This window comes from Eulemur rufifrons, chromosome 5, assembly GCF_041146395.1.
Source record: "Eulemur rufifrons isolate Redbay chromosome 5, OSU_ERuf_1, whole genome shotgun sequence".
Lineage (NCBI taxonomy): Eukaryota > Metazoa > Chordata > Mammalia > Primates > Lemuridae > Eulemur > Eulemur rufifrons.
The window spans coordinates 22019440-22040517 of NC_090987.1; the positions used below are offsets into that span (position 1 = coordinate 22019440).

A 21078-nucleotide genomic window follows, 5' to 3' on the forward strand; every position below is an offset into this window, starting at 1 on the left:
CTTTTTCCTCATCTTTTGAGAAGATCATGTATTTTTCTTTTGTAATCTGTTAACATGGTGAATACATTGATTTTTCAATATTAAAACCAACTTTGTGTTCCAAGTATATAAGTTCAACTCTATCTGTCCCTTTTTTTCATTATTGGACTCAGTTTGAAGATATTTAATATAGGCCAATATTTAATATTGGTCTGTAATTTTTTTAAAAAAAATACACCTTGCCTATTTCTTCTGGAAGAGTTTAAGTAAGATTAGAATGATCTGTTTTTTAAATGTTTAGTAGAACTTACTTATGAAATTGTTAACTGTTGTTTTGAGGGATGCTTAACCACTGATTTAATTGCTTTGGTTATGGGACTGTTCATATTTTCAATTTTCGAACCTGTTTTAGTAGGTTTTACTTTTATAGAAAGTTGTTCATTTCATCCATATTCTTGAATTTACAGCAGTAAGTTGTTAATCTCTTATTTTATAGTATTTAATATTCCCTTTATCTTTTTTTAAAATGCTCTTCATCATTTTTAGCTAAAAGTTTGCCAATTTTTAAAGATTTGTAAGAGATCAAGTTTTTGACTTTGTTTATTCTCTTTAATGTGTCCTCCCATGCATTAATTTCTGCTCTTCATTTCTTATATTTCCTTTGGAGTTATTCTGTTCTTTTTTTTCTAATTTCTTAAGTTGGATGCCTGTCATTAATTTTCAGCATTTTAACATAGGCATTTAAGGTCATATATGTCTATGTATTACTTCCCCTTTATCACATAAGTTTTGATGTGTAGTATTTTCCCTATTTTCGCTTGTATTTTTGTTTTCCACTGTGAATTCTTTAATTTATGAGTTATTTAAAAATTTAATTTCCAAACGTGGCAGTTCTAGTTATTTTTGTTGATTTGTAACTGCATTTTGTTAGGCAGCATGGTCTGTATGATAGCAATTGTTTGGAATCTTTTGAGACAGTGTGGTCAATTTTTATAATTTTTGTTTGTATTTGAAAAGAATGTCTATTTTCCAGTTGTTGGTGCAAAGTTTTATATATGTCCAGTAGTTAGGCTTATTAATTATGTTGTTCAAATCTATCTCTATTTTTTTTAAGAGAGCAGAGTTAATCTTTTACTAGACTTTTTTCCTCAGTTTTTCTTTGTAGTTCTATGAATTTTAAAAAGTATTTTAAAATGGTTATAGTATGTGCAAGTTTAAATTTCTGTTTTCCTGCCAAATTGAAACTTTTACCACGTGCAGTGACTCTTTATATCTAGGAATGCTTTTTGTATTAAATACTACTGTTCGATATTAACATACCTAGATTTTTATTTTTCTTTTTGTCAGTTATTTTGCCTGATTTTTAAAATCCTCCTCTACATTTTTGTTTTCTGTTATTTTAGTTTTATCTCTTGAGAATATCATGCTATTGAATTAAAAGAATTTTTAGTCTAGTCTCATAGTCTTACTCTTTGTAATTTTAAATTAAACTTTCAATGAAGATAATTGTCAGTTTACTAGAATTTGTAAGAAATAATACAGAGACATCTCACGTACTCCTAATCCAGTTTCCCCTACAGGTAACATCTTGCAAAATCTTAGTACGATATCACAACCAGGATATTGAATTCACACAATCAATATACAGACCACTTTATCACCACAAGCATCCCTCTCTCCAAAATATTGTCGTTTTGTAGTCACACCTACTTCCCTTCCATCTACCCGCCCCAACTCCCCAGCCTCTGGGACCCACTAATCTCTTCTTCATTTCTATGAAATTTGTGTTTTTAAAAATGTTACATAAATTGAGTCATACAGTATGTAGCTTTTTGGGTTTGGCCTTTTTCATTCAATATAATTCTCTGGAAATTCATCCAGGTTGCGATGTGTGTAAATAGTTTGTCCCTTTTTATTGCTGAGTAGTATTCCATACTACGGATTTACTGCAGTTTCTTTAACCATGCACCTGTTGAGGATATCTAGGTTGTTTATAGTTTTTGGCTGTTATGCATAAAAGTGCTATAAGGATTTATGCATAGTTTTCTTGTAAACTGAAGTTTTCATTTCTCTGGGATAAATGGCCAAGAGTGCAATTGCTGGATTGTATGGTTGTTGTATGCATAGTTTTTAAAGAACTTGCTAAACTGTTTTCCAGAGTGGCTGTACCATTTTACATCCCTACCAGCAATGTATGGAGTGATCCAGTTTCTCTGCATCCTCGCCAGCATTTGGTGTTATCACTGTTTTTCATTTTAGCCATTCTGGTAGGTATCTAGTGATATCTCAGTGAGGTTTTAATTTGCATTTCCCTAATGGCTAATGATGCTGAACATATTTTCATGTGCTTATTTGCCATCTGTATATCCCCATCAATGAAATGTCTGTTCATGTCTTTCGTCATTTTTATAATTGGATTTTGTTTTCCTGTTGAGTTTTGAGAGTTCTGGATATATTCTGGACACTAGTCCTTTGTCAGATATGTGGTTTGCAAATATATCATTTTCCTTTTATGTTATCTTGCTTCTAGTGTCAAATCTAAGAACTCGTTGACTGGTTCTAGATCCCAAAGATTATTGTATTTTTAAAAAGTTCGGTATTAATAATTTTATTTTTATTATACATTAATCTGTGATCCATTGGGAGTTTTTGTATAAGCTGTGAAACTTAGTTGGAGGTTCATTTTTTTGGTCTGTGAATGTCCAGTTGCCCCAGCACCATTTATTGGAAGAGTATCTTTCCTCCATTGAATCACTTCTACACATTTGTCAAAACTTTTTTGGGCATATTTGTGTATGTAATTTTTGAGCTCTCTGTTCTGTTCCATTAATCTGTAAGTTTATCCTTCCACTAATACTACAGTCATGATTACTGTAGCTAAGTTGTGAAATGGGATAGGCTGATTCATCTCCTTCTCCTTTGCTTTTCCACATAAATTTTAGAATCTCATCTATATCTACAAACTATCTTGCTGGGATTTGGATAGAACTTATGTTAAACCCATTAATCAGTTTGGGGAAAATTGATGTCTTTACTATGTTGAATCTTCTAATCCATGAAGAAGCCATTTATTTAGATCTTCTTGAATTTTTTTCATCAGTGTTTTGTAATTTTCAGCATACAAGTCCGGTACATGCTTGTTAGATTTTTACATATGTATTGTAATTTTCTCTGGAGTGATTATAAATGGTGTTGTTTTTTAGCTTGTTTCCACATGTTCATTGTTAGTATGTGAAAATGTGATGATGTGATTGATTTTTGTGTATTGGTTTTGTATCCTGTGACCTTGCTAAACTCACTAGTTCTAGGAGTTGTTTTGTAGATTTTTCTTCTATGTGAACAAGCATGCCATCTGCAAATACGGTTTTATTTTTTTCTTTCCAATTTGTCGTGCCTTTTATTTCCTTTTCTTGTCTAATTTTACTGGCCAGAACTCTGAGCACTATGTTGAATGTATGGTGAGAGGAGGCATCCTTGCCTCATTCCTGATATTAGGGGGAAAGCATTCAATCTTTCACAACCGAGTATAATGTTAGCTCTAGATTTTTTTGTAGGATGTTATTAAGTTGAGAACTCTCCCCTCTATTCCTGTTTTCTGAGAGTTTTTGTCATGAGATGATATTGAATTTGTCGAATGCTTTTTCTGCATTGATCATGTGATTTGTCTTTTTTAGCTGTTAATATGGTATATTACATTAATTTCAAACATTGAACCAGCCTTACATCCTGGAATAAACCCCACTTGGTCATGTCGTATAATTCTGTTTAAAGATTGCTGAATTTTATTTGCTAATATTTTGTTAGGGATTGTAGTACCAATATTCATGAAGGATATTTGTTAATTTCATTTTTTATACTGTCTTTGTCTTGTTTTGGTATCATGGTAATATTAGGTTCATAAAATGAATTTGGAAGTGTTCTCTCATCTTCTGTTTTCTGGAAGAAATTACAAATGTTTGGTGGAATTCTCCAATAAAATTAGCTGGGCCTGGGAATTTCTCTTTTGGCAGTTTTAAAATTATGAATTAAATTTCCTTAATAGTTAAAAGGGTATTCAAATATCTATTACATACTGAATGAGTTTTGGGAGTTTGTGTTTTGCAAGGAGCTGGTCCATTTTATCTAAGTTGCCGAATTTATGTGTGTAGAGTTGTTAGCATTCCTGTATTGTTTTTGAAGTCTGCAGTTCCTACATTGATATCCTCTAATGTTCTTTTAATGGAGAGTTCATTTCATCTTTATTTGTTGAGACTAATATATTTGCATTTATTTGCATTTATTTTTACCATTTTATTTTGTGCAGTCCTACTTTTTTGTTTTGTCTCTGCTTGTTTTCTTGCCTAATGTTGGGCTTTTTTTCTTCCCTCTTATGTTTTTCCCACTTTACTATTTGTACGATTATATACTTTGTAGCTTTCTCGGATTCTTGATATTGTCTTGGAATTTCCCTTGAAATTTTAAATACGTGTAAATAAGGCTAAAATTACAATTTTTTTCCTTTCTCACCTATGGAACACTTTAAACTGCTCCCCAGCCTAGCATTTTCTCCCCTCCCTTCCCCTCCCCTCCCTTCCCCTCCTCTCCTCTCTTCTGTTCTCTTCTCTGCGGCTTGCTTTGTCACCCAGCCTGGAGTGCAGGGACGTCATCATAGTTCACTGCAGCCTCAAACTCCTGGCTTCAAGCAATCCTCCTGCCTCAGCCTCCCAAGTAGCTGGGACTACAGGCGTGCACCTCCATGCCTGGCTAATTTTTCTATTTTTTGTAGAGACAGGTGTCTCGCTCTTGCTCAGGCTGGTCTGAACTCCTGGCTTCAAGCAATCCTCCTCCCTCACCTCCCAAAGTGCTAGGATTATAGGGATGAGCCACTGTGCCTGGCCAGCCTAGCAAGTTTTATGCCATTGTTGCCTGGCATTTTCATTCTGACTTTTCTTAATTTCAAAATTTTCATACTATTATTTTATACAGTACATTTAGGCCAACCACCTCCCTTTCCAGGTTTGTCATTTTCTTTGCTTATTCTATTTTAGTGCTCATTTCTCATTACTTTGGTTCAGCAGTGTGGGCTTTTTACTTTTCCTCTAGTGTGTTAAGCCTGCTTTCATCCTCAGGATTTTTGCATCTGCTGTGTCCTATGCCTTGGATATCTTACTTCTTCAGTTACTTATTCACTTACCTTTTCATTGAGGCCTTCCCCCTTTAAAATTGCAAATCCTCTACCTCTTCCCTGCCTATTTCCTTTTCTTCCTTTATTTTTATCCATTTTCTTCATCACCACCTGCCATGTAATTTTATTTAATTCTTTATTGTAAGTTTTGGTCTATTAAGCTTTCCAGCTCATTAGCCATTCATTGGAATTTTATTATATTTATAACTTAAGTTGGGAAGAATTGATATCTTTTCAATATTGGGTATTTTATCTAGTAACGTGTGTGATATAGTCCTTAATTTATTCAAGGCTTCTTTTATAGCATATGGTTTTTAAATATAGCTCTGCAAAATTCTTAAATTTATTCCTTTTGCATCTTATGATTTTGTTGCTTAGATTCATTGTGAAAATCTATTTGATATATAGAAAATTCAACGAATTTTGTTTACTTAGTACTATTGAGTCTAATTTTCAGCAGATTGTCTTATATTTCCAATGTAGAGTCTTGGCACTTGTAAGTAATAAATGTTACTTTACAAATTTTATAATGCTTTGTTGTATTATCTAGAATCTTTGCAATAATGTTGAATGATAAAACATGTATATTTTATAGGTCTTGACTTTATGATCCAGTGTTTCATCTTCAGTATGATATTAGCTATTGATTACTGATATCATTTATCATGTTAACAGTTTCCTTCTATTCTTGTTTATTGAGGGGGTTTTTCAGGAATGAATAGAATTTTATCAAATGCCCTTCTAGCATTTATACAGATAATCATATGGTTTTTATTCTTGAACCAATAAATCTTTTTGTATTGTTTCCTTTTATAAACTTTTAGAATAATAATGCGCTGTTCCTAACATCTTCTAAAGGAGATGAGTGAGTTTTTCTAAAGTATCATTATGAACAAATGAATTTTTAGTATACTTGATGTGTGTGAATCCAGTGCAGTTATTGTTCTTTTTGATACTCAAGTTGTTTCATTTTGGGCTACTAGGAGTTCATTCTGGATGTTTTCTTTGTCCTTCTGACAAAGCCCCAGTCAGTAACTTTGATAACTTCTTTTTTTTCTAGCATGATAAAATGTTATAGGCTTATCTTGTTCATTTTCTGCCCTTGACTTGCAATCAGCCATTTCCCCGAGGAGCCTGGGTTCCTTTTATGGGGAATGGTATTAGACCACAATGTCTTTTCTTACTCCACCTTCAAACAAACTAACATTTTTTTGTTTAATTAAATCTAGCATATGTTTAGATTTATGAAAAAGTTGGGGAGATAATAGAAAGTCTCCCTATGCCCCACACCAGTTTCCCCAGTTGAAGCAAACTTTTAATTATGGAAACATTGTTACATTTACAAAGATAGAGAATTCCCCATGTACCCATTACCCAGCTTCAGCAGTTACCAACTCCAGTCTTTTTTTTTTTTAGTGTATGTCCCCACCTGATCCCCAAAAATTATTTGAAAGAAAGTCACATTTATTGCATCATTTTATACATATTCAGTATGTGACTATAAGATAAGCAAAGAGATCATCTTAACCAAGTAATTTACTATATTTATGTTAAGCCATTCTTATATTACTAGATTAAACTGTACATTGAGGACTTTTATGTCTGTGCTCACAGGAAACATTGATGTGTTAATAGTGGCGTATAAGTTATGTTACACAAAGACTTCTTATGGTCCACTTTGGGAAATGAGAAAGAATAGGTGGTATACCAGGCCCACTGTTTCATCAGGCTTTTGCCTAAAAAATTTTATTAGATAGGGTGGACTCCCCTGCTGAAGTTTGAAAACCAGTAATTTGCATTTTTTTTTAATTTTGTATTTTTGTGTTCAACATTTTTCTGTGTTTGTCTTCTAAGGTATTTAGACTCTGACTTTTACTCTCAAACAGTTTAAGGAAAAGAATTTCATCTTTTTCCTGAAGGCTTGGTTGGTAGAATTTATTCATTAAGTTGTCTCATCTGGGCAGATGTTTTTGGTTGTGGAGGGGGAACAAGATCTTCTTGAATCAGATGGAGTAATTTATATTTTTGTAGGAAATCACTTTTGTCTGTATCTTTAAGTTATTAGGATATACAGTTGCCTGTACTGTTCTTAGTTTAAAGATATTTGCTTAGTATTTGTGGTCTTTATATATTTTTTTTTCCCTCGAGACTGCATTTATTTATTTTCCCTTTTTTGGATCTGACTTTACAGACTGCATTTTGCTTTCTAGTTAATAACTTTTGATTTTCCCTGCAATTCCTCCTCCCCTTTTTTTTGGTGGGGGGGGGTGGTTTGGTTTTTTTAAATTTGAGACAGAGTGTCCCTCTGTCTCTCGGGCTGGAGTGCAGTGGTGTGATCATAGCTCATTGCAACCTTGAACTCCTGGGCTCAAGCAATCCTCTTGCCTCAGCCTCCGGAGTAGCTGGGACTACAGGTGCGTGCTGTCACTCCTGCCTAATTTTTTAATTTGTGGTAGAGATGGCATCTAGCCATGTTGCTCATGCTGGTCTCAAACTCCTGGCCTCAAACAGTCCTCCTGCCTTGGCCTCCCAAAATGCTAGGATTAAAAGCGTGAGCCACTAGGCCCTACCTAAATCTTTATATTAATAGTCTAATACAAACATTTAGGGAGATATTATCTCAAATTTTGGCTTCTTTTATAGATTTTGAAATGCAATATTTTCTTTATTGTTTCTTTTAATAATTGACTTTTAACTTTGATTTCTTCAGCCTAGGAGTTATTGTAATCATGGTTGTAAGGAAGAAATTCATTTAAGGTCCCTCAAGTAAAAGGGGATTTAATTATAGGGAATACATGATTCCACCAAAAGTATAGGACCAGGAACTGGGGCCTCCTATGACCTCCAGAGTGGGTACTGGTTAGGATTTGGGGTGTCTTTCTGACTTTTCATATAGTTTCTTTTTCTTTTTTAGAGATGCGCAACTTGCTTTGTTGCCCAAGCTGTAGTGCAGTGGCTATTCACAGGTGGGATCAGTGCACAACAGCCTTGAACTCCTAGCCTCCAGTGATCCTCCTGCCTCAGCCTCCTGAGTTGCTGGGACTATGCTCCTGTCTTGCCACATGGTTTCTGGCATTAGCTTTTTTTGTTTTTTCTTTCATCCTATTTATTAATGAAGATGTAGATTATTTTAATATTGTAGCTGGAATAGGCAATATTAATAATGTGATTTGTCAGTTTCCCTCAGCAACTTCTTCTCTTCTCCCCTTATATATCATAGCAGATGAGGGGGCGGTCTACAAAGTTTGTATTGATCTCTACCGTGATTTCTAACCTGTTAGAGCCTCCCCAAATTCTAGTCTGTTTGCAATTTCTATCTCGTTTAAAAGTTGAAGAGCAGTTTCAGGGAAATATTTATTACTTTGTGTTTATTTAAATTTGATAAAGACACAAAGTTGATTTAAAATTCTAGTCTTAATTTATATTAGCTTTTCTTTAGAAATCAGATTGTTTATGTATCTTTTTAAAAAATTAATCATGCCAACATATTTCTCTGTAGAGAAATTCCTCTGTGTAGAGCACAACGCTGTTGTAGCTGAGTATTGGCGGGCAGAGATTAGGAGCCTTTGGGAGGCATCAGAGTGGAGTGGAAAAAATCTGCTTGAAAAAAAATTAGACTAAAGATGTCAGAGGCTGGAGAAAAACAGCTGAAATCTTGGTAGTATTCATAGCAGACCAACCTTACCCCATGAGGGCTCTGATGACTCTTCCTACTCACCACACCCACTAACTGGGGGAAGGACCTGAAACTTGGTGGAAGACTAAGTTAAAAAAATAGATATCACTAAGAAGAAATGGGATCCAGCAAAGTTTGCCAGAAAATCATTTTCGTGGAATTTTACTTAGCTCCTTCAAGATTATCTTAACAGAAAGTGCTAAATAAAGGAGAGAGTTTTTTTTGTTGTTGTTACTGTTTTTAAGTAGAAATTGATGACCAGAGGGATGAATTGACTTTCCCAGGATCCCAGCTCTTGGTGCATGGGGTTGAACTACAACTGCTGATTGCTGGTCTGAAGTTTTCCATAGGGCCCTTTGACTCTCAAAGCCTTTATTTTTGGCTGTGTGTCCAGCAGTACTTCAGTTTACAGCATTTTGCAATGCAAAGGCTGTCCCATCTCTCCCATTCATATTTCTAAGCCCTTATCTCTCTCTTCCTTTTTGTTTGTATATTTACAACAGCTAGTAGAGCCAATTGCATCAGTATCCTTTGCCACATAATGTTACCACTGGAAATAGGTAATATGAGATCTCCCAGAAATTCCATTTTGAGAGTCAAGCTTAGGTAGGGTGACTTGTCACTCTATTTTGTCATTTCTGTAAAACAAGTTTTCTTAAAATGAAGAATATCTGAAAATAAGTGTAAGGAGGGAAGTAAAGTAATGAATTCTGAGTTAGTCTGTTCTCTCATTTAGAAAAACTCAGTCATCTTGTATCTGTGTGACTGCCTTTTTGGTGTTAGTATCCTACAATCAGTTGAAGTATTTATTGAGATTGAGGACTTTGGGAAAGATGCATCGCATTTTTTGCCTGGGTAAACACTTTCTACAAAGCTATTATGGTCCTTTCTATGCATGAAACCTTGAGTAAACTGTAACTGGTTTGTTATGAGATAGGCCCCAAATTTTCTTCTTTTTCGTTTTTGTTGTCCACAGCATAGGGGTAGAATGAATAAAAATCTTAATTTTACATGTGGTAGAAATAAAGCAAGTTGAAATATAATGACCATGGCATTGTGATGTATGTTGCTGGTATGGTTTAGGACTGCACCGTCCAGTGTGGTAGCTACTGGCCACGTGTAGCTTTTAAGCACTTCAAATGTTAGTCCAAATTGAGATGTATTACAAGTGTTAAGACTTAGTCAAAGACTTAGTATGAAAAAATATCTCATTGACACATTTAAAAAGTTGATTAGTTTTAAATCACAAAAATTGATTACATGTTGAAATGATAATACTTTTGATATATTGGATTAAATAAATACATTTAAATTTAATAAATACATAAATTTATTTATTAATTTATTTTATTTTTTTGAGACAGAGTCTCACTCTGTTGCCTGGGTTAGAGTGCTGTGGCGTCAGCCTAGCTCACAGCAACCTCAGACTCTGGGCTCAAGCAATCCTACTGCCTCAGCCTCCCAAGTAGCTGGGACTACAGGCATGCACCACCATGCCCGGCTAATTTTTTCTATATATTTTAAGTTGTCCAGCTAATTTCTTTCTATTTTTTCGTAGAGATGGGGTCTCGCTCTTGCTCAGGCTGGTCTCGAACTCCTGAGCTCAAACGATCCTCCCGCCTTGGCCTCCCAGAGTGCTAGGATTACAGGCATGAGCCACTGCGCCCGGCCAATAAATACATAAATTTATTGATGTAGCTACTAGAAAATTTAGAATTACTTATGTGGTTTCTGTTATATTTCTGTTGGCCAGCTCTGATTGAAGGTATAAAATAGATGCTAGGATTACAACTTATTATTCTTTGTACAGAATGAAATATGGAGACATATAGTACACAAAGTATAATTGCAGTACAGCATCAGATTATTTTGGTATATTTAAATTTGTATTTTAGAAACTAGCAAATATTGTTCCTAACAACTATCTAAAAGCTATACAGAGTTTTAAACAATTGCTTCTGAGCAATTGTTATCACTGAGACTTAAAAGTGCAGAAAGAGGAATTATTATGGCTCATTGCCAGCTGTAGGCACTGCCCTACATTGCCCATTATGCTGATGGGAAGAGCAGGTTGAAGAAGAATCCCAGGTGACTGTGGAACGTGTAGCACTGAGGAGGGGGGAAAACCCCAAGCTTAAGTGACAGGAAGGTCTCTGGAGGGCAGGTCTTTCTGAGGGTATGTTTCTGATGGATTTGGTCAGCTCCAGATCTTCCTCTTTATTGGTGGCAGGTACACGTGTGTGACTGACCCTAGTATGGTTTACCTCCAAGGTCAGAATTGATGGGAAATCACTAAGTAGGTAGATTCATGAGGCAGCAAGGGGTAAAAAGTATTTATTAGATTTTGTTGAATAAATAGAAGATGAGATGTAAAGCAGAAACTTCATATAACCTTAATGTTTACATCCACAAAGAAGTCAGTAAGTTGTGGAGAGGAAGTCTTGTCCTTTAAGATTTATGACCACTCATTTCCTTCTTCTTCAAAGGTCTTTTTCTCATTTGGATACCCAGCCAGGAATTTCAGTCATTTTAGAAGTTTGACTGACTGATATATAAGATGTATGTGATTTTTAGTTTTAATATCTTAAAATACCTTTATTATTATGTTCTCTGTTTCTTAATGTTTGAGTTGAGGTGAAAAATTCATTGAATTTTGGATCACAATTCTGTCTTGATTTTGTAGGTTTACTACTCAGCATCAGAAGTTATACATACAGCATTGTGAAAATCTAATTTTTTGTTTGGTTAATCCGTGATAATTCTGTAACAAACATTACATTGCATTGGTAGAGCTTAGTTTTGAAAAGGAACATTTTTATTGGTTATAGGTTTCATAGTCATAAAGCAAATACCTGTTTACATTTGAGCATAATCAGGCAATGAAATGGTTAATAGAAACCAACAGACTGTAGATTACCAAAATTGAGTACAACAAAATACAATTAACACCATAACTATTTCTTTTTGCCACCATAACTTGAATGTAATTTTTGTGGGGGAATTGGTTTAGAAATAGTATTAGTTCTAAGTGGTATGTGAAAATGCTGGTTACTCGCCCATGCCAGTTGATAGAATACTGGAAAATCAGCTTTTGCAGTGTATTTTAGATAAGATAGGGTTTTTATGTGCTTGAGGGTGACTATTGGCTTATTTTTTTTTCTTTCTTCCTTTTAGAATATGGTTTCTAGTTTTAGAGTTTCTGAACTACAAGTGTTACTAGGCTTTGCTGGACGGAATAAAAGTGGACGCAAGCATGACCTCCTGATGAGGGCGCTGCATTTATTGAAGAGTGGCTGCAGCCCTGCAGTTCAGATTAAAATCCGAGAATTGTATAGACGCCGATATCCACGAACTCTTGAAGGACTTTCTGATTTATCCGCAATCAAATCATCTGTTTTCAATTTGGATGGTAGCTCATCTCCTGTAGAACCTGACCTGGCCGTGGCTGGAATACACTCGTTGCCTTCCACTTCAGTTACACCTCACTCACCGTCCTCTCCTGTTGGTTCTGTGCTGCTTCAAGATACTAAACCTACATTTGAGATGCAGCAGCCATCTCCCCCAATTCCTCCTGTCCATCCTGATGTGCAGTTAAAAAACCTGCCCTTTTATGATGTCCTTGATGTTCTCATCAAGCCCACGAGTTTAGGTAAGTTAGAGAAATCAATTTCTTCTGGACAAGAGAGTAAATAAAATGAGAGACCTTCAACTATTAATGATTTGATGTTAATATTATAAAATTGAGGCATTCCTGCCAAATGTTAAATGTACAGATGAAAAATTGGCCACCATGACTGAAATCTAACATAAAACTATTATTTTACATCATTTGAGCATTCTTTTATTTCCCTTTTTTGTTGTTGTTGTTGTTGTGGTAAAATACTTGACCATTTTAAAGTATACAGTTCAGTGGTATTAAATACATTTGTAATGTTGGCAACCATCACTACCATCCAGTCTTTAGCTTGTGAAACTGAAACTCTACCACAATAACTCCCTTCCCTCTTCCCCCTAGCCCTGGCAACCACCATTGTACTTTCAGTCTCTGTGATTATGACTGCTTTTAAGCCCCTTTATAAGTGGAGTCATACAGTATTTGTCATTTTGTGACTGGCTTATTTAACTTAACATAAGATCCTCAGGGTTCTAACATAATTATAGTTTATGTCAGAATTTCCTTCCTTTTTAAGGCTGAATACAGTATTATACATTTTTTAAGACAAATAGTGGTATTCTGCCAAACTCCACTCCCCTCCCCCCATCTCATTTTCTGGTGACAACAACCTTAATTATTTTAGCTATTTCTTTTAATATTTACTTCCATGTTTTTGTGGTATAATATATACCATATTTTGCTTATCCATCGATGGGCACTTGAGTTGCTTCCACGATTTAGTGATTGTGAATAATGCTGCTATAACCAGGGGTGTACAGATATCTCTTTGAGACCTTGCTTTTTAATTCTTCTGGCTGTATATAGAAGTGTAATTGCTGGATCACATGGTAATTCTATTTTTTTAATATTTTGAGGAGTCAACATACTGTACCATTCTATATTCCCTCCAGCAGTGCCAGGAGTTCCATATTCTATCCTTGCCAACAATTGTTATTTTCTGGTTTGTTTTTTTTTTTGGGTAGTATCCATCCTAATGGGTGTAAGGTGGTATTACTGTAGCTTTGATTTGCATTTTCATAATGATTGTGATGTTGAGCATCTTCATGTACTTTTTGGCCAGTTGTATATTTCTGGAGAAATGTCTGTCCAAGTCCTTTCCTCATTTTTGAATTGTTTTTTTTTTTTTTTTCCCCTTGTTGAGATTTAGGAGTTCTCTGTATATTCTAGATATATACTGTCTGTATATCCCTGATCAGATATATAATTTGCAAATGTTTTCTCCCATTCTGTGGGTTGCCTTTTTTACTCAGTTGATAGTGTCTTTCAATGCACGATTTAAAAAATTTTCATGAAGTCCAATTTGTGTATTTTTGTTGTTGTTGCCCATGCGTTTGGTGTCATATCTAAGAAATCATTACCAAATGCAATGCTGTGAAGGTTTTGCATCATGTTTTCCTCTAGGAGTTTCATAGTTCTAGGTCTTAAATTTAGGTCTGTTCCATTTTGGGTTAATTTTGGTATATGACATTAGATCAGGGTCCCACTTTATTCTTTTGCATGTAGATATCCAGTTTTCCCATGCCATTTATTGAAAAGACTGTCTTTCCCCTTTGAATAGTCTTGGCACCTTTGTCAAAAATCATTTGACCATATACGCAAGAGTTTATTTCTGGGCTCGCTGTTTTACTCCATTGGCTACTCCATTGGTCTAGATGTCAGTCTTTGTGCCTGTACTACACTGTTTTGATTACTGTATCTATGTAATATGTTTTGAAATCAGGAAGTGTGCAATCTTCAGCTTTGTTCTTCTTTTTCAAGTTTGTTGTGGCTATTTAAGGGTTCCTTGAGATTTTATATGAATTTTAGAATGCATTTTTCCATTTCTGAAGAAAGTCATTGGGATTTTGAGAGATTGCGTTGAATCTGTAGATTGCTTTGGGTTGTACTGATATCTTAAGTCTTCCAATCCATGAACATGGAATGTGTTTCCATTTATTTTTGCCACCTTTAATTTCAGCAGTTTTGTAGTTTTCATTGTATAAGTCTTTCACCTCTTTGGCTAAATTAATTCTGTAATGTTTTATTCTTTTTGATGCTATTGTAAATGGACTTTTCATAATTTCCTTTTTATATTGTTTATTGTTAGTATATAGAAATGCAGCTGATTTTTGTGTGTTGACTTTGTATCCTGCTACTTTCTTGAATTCATTTATTAGTTCTAGCACTTTTTTAGTGTGGAATCCTTAGACTTTACTCCATATAAGATCATATCATTTGTGAACAGAGATAATTTTACTTCTTTTCCAATTCATCTGACTTTTATTTCTTTTTCTTTACTAATTGCTCTGGGTAGAACTTACTTAAGCCTTCTTAGGGCTTAGAACTCAGATTACTTTTGTGTGAACAGACGCAAGTCTTATTGCCCATGCTTTCATGTTCTGATACTTTCATAAAGAGACTTTGTTTCTGTTTAATGTAGATTTTAAGCTGCTTTCTGAAGAAATAAACCTTTTATATTTAATTTTTTTTCTAAAGAGGCACAGGGAGTTTGACACATTTTTTAGCTTTTTGTTTAATACCCATCAACTTCTCAGAAAATTAGAGAAATTTTATCATAGTACTAAAAGTGGATACATATGACTAACAAATTTTTACTTAGCTTGGTGACTTCTGTGTTGTTATAGCATATTTCTTACTGCCTAAAAATATTATTTACAGAGGTATTTGGATTTCTTGATGAAATAAATTGTTTGGGAAATAGTGTTTCAGAGTTAATGTGGAAGATTGTTTTCCTTTCCCGGGAAAACCCTTTTTCTGTCAAGTCATTTGGAAACTCTTTTTAATGCATCAGTGTGCTTTTTTCCTGTCTGACATGGTTGTACTGCAGTCCATCTTGGTTGAATCAGAAATTGTGAGAGGCAGGGCTAGTTAATGGGGTCAGGATGGCCTGAATGGTGGCAGGTCAAGGTGGCTTTTTAAAAATTTTAAAATTATTTTTGCTCTTTGCTTTATTTACATTTTAGCAAAACTGATGAACCAGGCAAGTGGAGAGATGTACTTCATCACTTCATTACATTCATTCTGAAATAAGGATTCAGTGTTTGTTCACGTTTTGTTATTTGTTTGTACAAAGTTCTCTGAGTAGAATTATTGGATTAAAGAGTAAGAACGTTTTAGACTGTTGATAATGTATTGGCAAATTAGTTTCCAAAATAGCTGTACCAGTTTAAATTCCATAAGCAAGGTGTGAGAACATCTGTTATGTCTCATTACTACTTTTATTGAGTGCTATTAAAAACAAATCTTTGTGATATTTTAGATGAAAGCTTGTATCTTGTTTGAATTTTTTATTTTTAAAATTAATAACAGAAGCAAACATTTTAAATGTTTATTATCCAGTTATCTTTTATGATTTTACTTTCATCTTTAACCTTTTTCTTCAGGTTAATTTATTGGGTTAAAATATTTCTGTAGTTTTTTTCCCTGTTTCCTCCTTTATCAAGGGAGAGACTGGAAGAGCCGTGGTAGAAAAAAATAGACATAAAAAGATCCAAAAATGTCATTCCAGAACCTCTTGGGATTTTGAAACCAATGGTCCTGTGTATCTTTTTATTTTTGAAGGAATTGCTATTACAGCATAGCCCATTTATTGATCTAAAAAAATGATAAGTATATTCTATTTAAGAAAATACACTATTATATAGTTATGCAGTTTGGAATTATTTCTATTCAAAATGGGTAAAATAAAAAAAAATTTTGACATAATCCCCTAATCTATAATAAAACAAACAAAAATCTCTCTTCTCCTCCATTAAATAGCTATTCTGATGTGCTCCTTTTCTCAATTTTTAAAAAATATAATTTCTTTTAAACATGAAATTTTTGGGGAATTTTCTTTTTCTAAAAATTTGTGTGGACCTGGTGTGGTGGCTCATGGAGCACTCTGGGAAGCCAAGGTGGGAGGATAGCTTGAGCTCAGGAGTTCGATACCAGCCTGAGCAAGAGTGAGACCCCATCTCTACAAAAAAATAGAAAAATTAGCCCCGCGTGGTGGTGTGTGTCTGTAGTCTCAGCTACTCAGGAGGCTGAGGCAGGAGGATTGCTTGAGCCCAGGAGTTTGAGGTTGCTGTGAGCTAGGCCCACGCCATGGCACTCGCCCAGCCAACAGAGTGAGACTCTGTCTCAAAAAATAATAATAATAATAATTTATCTATATCTGTACAAAAGAAGAATTTCAAGGGAATGAACACCTGTGAAGCTACTGCCCAGTTTCAGAAAAGGGAACATTGCCATATCTTTAAAGCCATCTCCTTGCCTTCTCCTGAGTTAAATCACCATTCTGAATTTTGTGTTCCTCTCTTTTGCTTGTTTTACCATATATGTATATATATGAAAATAGTTTAGTTAGCTTGCTTTTGAACTTTATGTAATTCTGTATATATTCTTCCTTGACTAGCTCTTTTTTGTTCACTGTTACATGAATTATAAATGTTGATAATGTCTAGCCGTTTGGTGTTATGTGAAATACCTTCAAAGTTTTATGATCCTGTCATTCCTTAATTTCTTCATTGCACATGTATGTTGCATGTTGTACATATGCAACATATATGTATAATTTATAGAATTTGCAGCTTCACGTTAGTTTGTATCACAACAGACATATCTTTGCTGTGCCTTTTCTTTTTCTGACTTATTCCGGTTTTGCGTATCATTTATTGCAACATACATGTGCAATTTGACATAAAGGTACATGTTGAATATATATATGTGTGATACAACTATGGAAGCATTCCAGCTTCAAATGTTAAGGTTCATCGTTTATAGGGACTTCTCAGGCTAGGTTGAGTCCAGTCATCCGCACAGGGCCTCAAATACTGGCATTTGTCTTGGTGAATTAAGGGGATCTTATGCCCGGCTTTGCAGGTGTAGGTACCTGCCCCTTTTTTGGCACACTAAGAGTGTATTTGTTTCTGGGGAGGTTTATGTAAATGCAGTTCATCAGAATGAAGCAAGAAACACAGTTGTTGGGCAGATAATTTCATTTATCCATCCCTCCATCCTTTTTTGCCATTGTCATGTCTTCTCCGTAGGTTATAAATCCTGCCTTTCAATGCCATTCCTTTTCCTTTAAACAATTATCCTTTTGAGGAAATCACAACAAGAAAAAACAACATTTTTTTACTTTGCCACTTATTTACTGTTTGTAGTGATTTTCATTCCAAAAGATCCAATTCGGAATTTGTATCTTTTTAAAATTCCGATAATTTCCTTTTACATTTCTTGTAATATGTGTCTGCTGTGAAAAAATTCTTTTAGCTTCTGTTTATCTAAAAAGTTATTATTTCACTCTGTTTTTGAAGGGTATGGAATTTTTAGTTGACAGTTTTTTCCTTTCATCACTTTAAAGAAAGCTTCTGGCCTTCATTACTTCTGTTGAGATATTGGCCTTTATTTATATCCTTGTTCCCTTTTATGTAATATTTCATTCTCTGGCTGTTTGCAAGATTTTATAGTCATTGGTTTTCAGTGATTAGATTATAATGTGACTAGGTTGTTTTCTTCATATTATTTTCCTTGGGGTTTGATTTGTAAATCCTTTTTTCCTCTCCATCAAAGTTATAGATTATTCTTTCATTATTTCTGCAAGTTTTTTTTTTTTTTTAATGCTCCATTTTTGCTTTCTTCTTTTGGCATTCCATTTGTACTTATATTAGACCTATTGAGGTTTGTGGCTGAAGAGACTCATGCCATTAAGGTTGAAAATGCAGTTTGTTAACTTGTAATCTTAAAATACAGGTTATTACATTTCACAGGATATCATTGGTGACTTTTAGCCATAGATAAAGTGGAAAGTGGCATCTGTACAAGAAAGGAAAGGTTGAGGAGTGAATGGGAACTGAAGAAAATGGAGAGACTGATTGCTATATGTCTTTGTGTTTGATGCCTCATAATTATGTTAACAACCTGAAGTTTTGTTTCCTGAATATTTAGGCCTTCATCATAAACAGCATCCTTCTCTTTCCTCCTTTTTTAAGCATCCTGAGAAAATATGAACTACTTTATGACCTGATTTCTGGTAGCATAATTGCTGCAAATAAACTGCCTATGCGTAAAAGAGTATTGTACTCAGGGAGTTAATAGTTTTCTGATTTGGTGTGCCTTGTGGTTGTATCCCTCTGACATTGGATATTCAACTGACATCTTGTTTATCTTTATGCGTCAGGAAAACTGGGTAGTTAACACACGTCATGGCCATTTTGCCATTTCTTGGGTGTTGTTGCAGTACTTGTTAGGAAGCAGAAGACTTGAGGCTTCTGTATTAGCTTTTTTTGTTGTGTTTTAATGGTCACTAGAACATTAGTGAATAATTCATCAGTATTAATCTGTTACAGTTCTTTGAAATCATAAGTACATTTCAGTTTTTAATATAAATAAGGATGACTTCATAGGTAATCTTTTTTTAACTAGTCAGTCTTTTGTATACAAATAATTATGAATCTTAACTATGAGAAGTTTTGAAATTTAAAATTTTCTCATCTGAATGCTCTGTGTAATCCAGAACACTGAAAACAAAACACAACAAAGAAAGAAGGAAATAAACAAAAAGCACTTAATTCTTGGATAGAGTTCTCCTGGGGAGAGTTTTTGATTTCCTCAGATTTTATAGTTAAGGGTGAACTATAATACTGAAGGATTTTGTTATATTTTGACTTTATATTATAATTAGTGTTTTAGAATAAACAATGATTCAATGCTTAAAATTAAAGAAACTCCTTTGTAGTGACTTTACTCATGATTCCAAGGTGAATACAGTTCAGTTAGTACTTCTTGATTTTTGGAGTACTTTAACCATAAAATTTCAGAATTTGGCAGATGCTTTATTAGAAGTACCTGGTTATTGCAGGTGGTTATAGCCTTGGATTTATTATTGAAGTGTATTATTTTTTTTTCTCCCCAGTTCAAAGCAGTATTCAACGATTTCAAGAGAAATTTTTTATTTTTGCTTTGACACCTCAGCAAGTTAGAGAGATATGCATATCCAGGTAAGAGGAATGTTTGGAATATATTTCTCCATGAATGTTGGTATATTCATTTGCTAGGCCTGCCGTAAAGAAATGTCACAGACTGGATGGCTTAAACAACAGAAATTTTTTTCTCAAAATTCTGGAGGCTTCTATGCAAGATCAAGATGCTGGCAGGTTAGGTTTCTCCTGAAGCCTCTCTCTTTGGCTCGCATATCTTCTTGCATGGCCTTTTCTCTGTGCCAGAGAATCTCTGGTGTCTTTTCCTCTTCTTTGAAGGACACCAGTGATATTGAATTAGGGACCTACCCTTATGGAGTCATTTTATCTTACTTGTCTTTTTAAAGGCTCTATCTCCAAATGCAGTAACATTGGGGGTTAGCAGCTCAACATAAGAATTTGGGGGATACACAATTTAGTCCGTTATAGTTGGCTTATTTCTCCTTAAGTAAGGGGAGCATACTTTGATTGAGGTTAGCCAAATATTTAATAAGTGCTGTGTACTAGAAAAAAATTTTAACTTTGGAATAAAAGTTTAGAATATCTTTTAAATTACTTTTTGTCACATTGGGTGGGAATTTTAAAAAATTATGAAAAATTTATTCCAGCTATAGTAGCATAAAGAATTTGTGGTAACAGCCCAGAGATAGGGTCACTGTAAACTTTATCATTCCAAACTGAGGCATTTTTGAGAGTAAAAGTGAACAGTATTAATAATTCTAGGATAAGAACATAAATTGGGACTGCTCTAGGCAGAGTGAGCTGTACAGTCACCCTGACTGGGGGCAGAGTTAGGGGGAGTCACCTTATGTTTTTTGTGTCTTTTTGAAGTTTGAACTATGTGACTATTAAGTAGTCAAGAAGTATAATGACTAAAATAATAATAATAATTATTATTTTTTGAGACAGTCTCACTCTGTCTCCCTGGGTAGGGTGCAGTGGCATCTTCGTAGCTAGCTGCAACCTCAAACTCCTGAGCTCAAGTGATCCTCCTGCCTCAGCCTCCTGAGTAGCTGGGACTATAGGCATGCGCCACAACGCCCAGCTAATTTCTATTTTTAGTAGAGCCAGAGTCTCACTTTTGCACAGGCTAGTGTTGAACTCCTGAGCTCAAGCAGACCTCCTACCTTGGCCTCCCAGAGTGCTAGGATTATAGGCGTGAGCCACCACACCCAGCTGAAATAATTATTTTCAATTAAAAATATTCAGTCATGTTCTGGAGATACATGGTTAGTGATGGTTGCACAACAGTGTGAATGTACTTAATGCCACAAAACTGTACACTTAAAAATGGTTATAATATTAAATTTTATCTTATATTATTTAACCCTAATATATTTGGAGTCCTCCCTCTAAAAGAAAAAGAAAAGGACCACACACATACACGTGTACGTAAAAACCCCAACCTTTCAGAGTTGTAGAATCAAATAGTAAAAATCTCCTTCCCAATAAATGGAAGTAAAGGTTTGGTCCCCAGTTACCTAGCGTCAGTAATCACCAACATTTTGGCAATCTGTATTTGACCTCCCCCATCCCCCTTTTCCTGAAGTATTGTAGAGCAGATCACAGGCGTTGTATTAATTTCACCCAGAAATATTTTAAGATGCATCTAATTTTTAAC

The 21078-nt window shown here is 34.6% G+C and overlaps 1 protein-coding gene across 4 annotated transcripts in view; it reads left to right on the top strand.

Annotated features, from left to right (window-relative positions):
* Window positions 1-21078, top strand: part of PIAS2 (protein inhibitor of activated STAT 2) — an 81645-nt gene that overhangs the window by 12602 nt on the left and 47965 nt on the right. For 3 of the 4 annotated variants that reach the window (XM_069468438.1, XM_069468437.1, XM_069468440.1), the window contains exons 2-3: window positions 11994-12468; window positions 19394-19478. In XM_069468438.1, coding sequence (XP_069324539.1) covers window positions 11994-12468; window positions 19394-19478 — 560 coding nt within the window. Of the gene's footprint in view, window positions 1-2174; window positions 2247-11993; window positions 12469-19393; window positions 19479-21078 lie in introns of those variants that run through there. The other variant, XM_069468439.1, reaches the window with a different exon arrangement.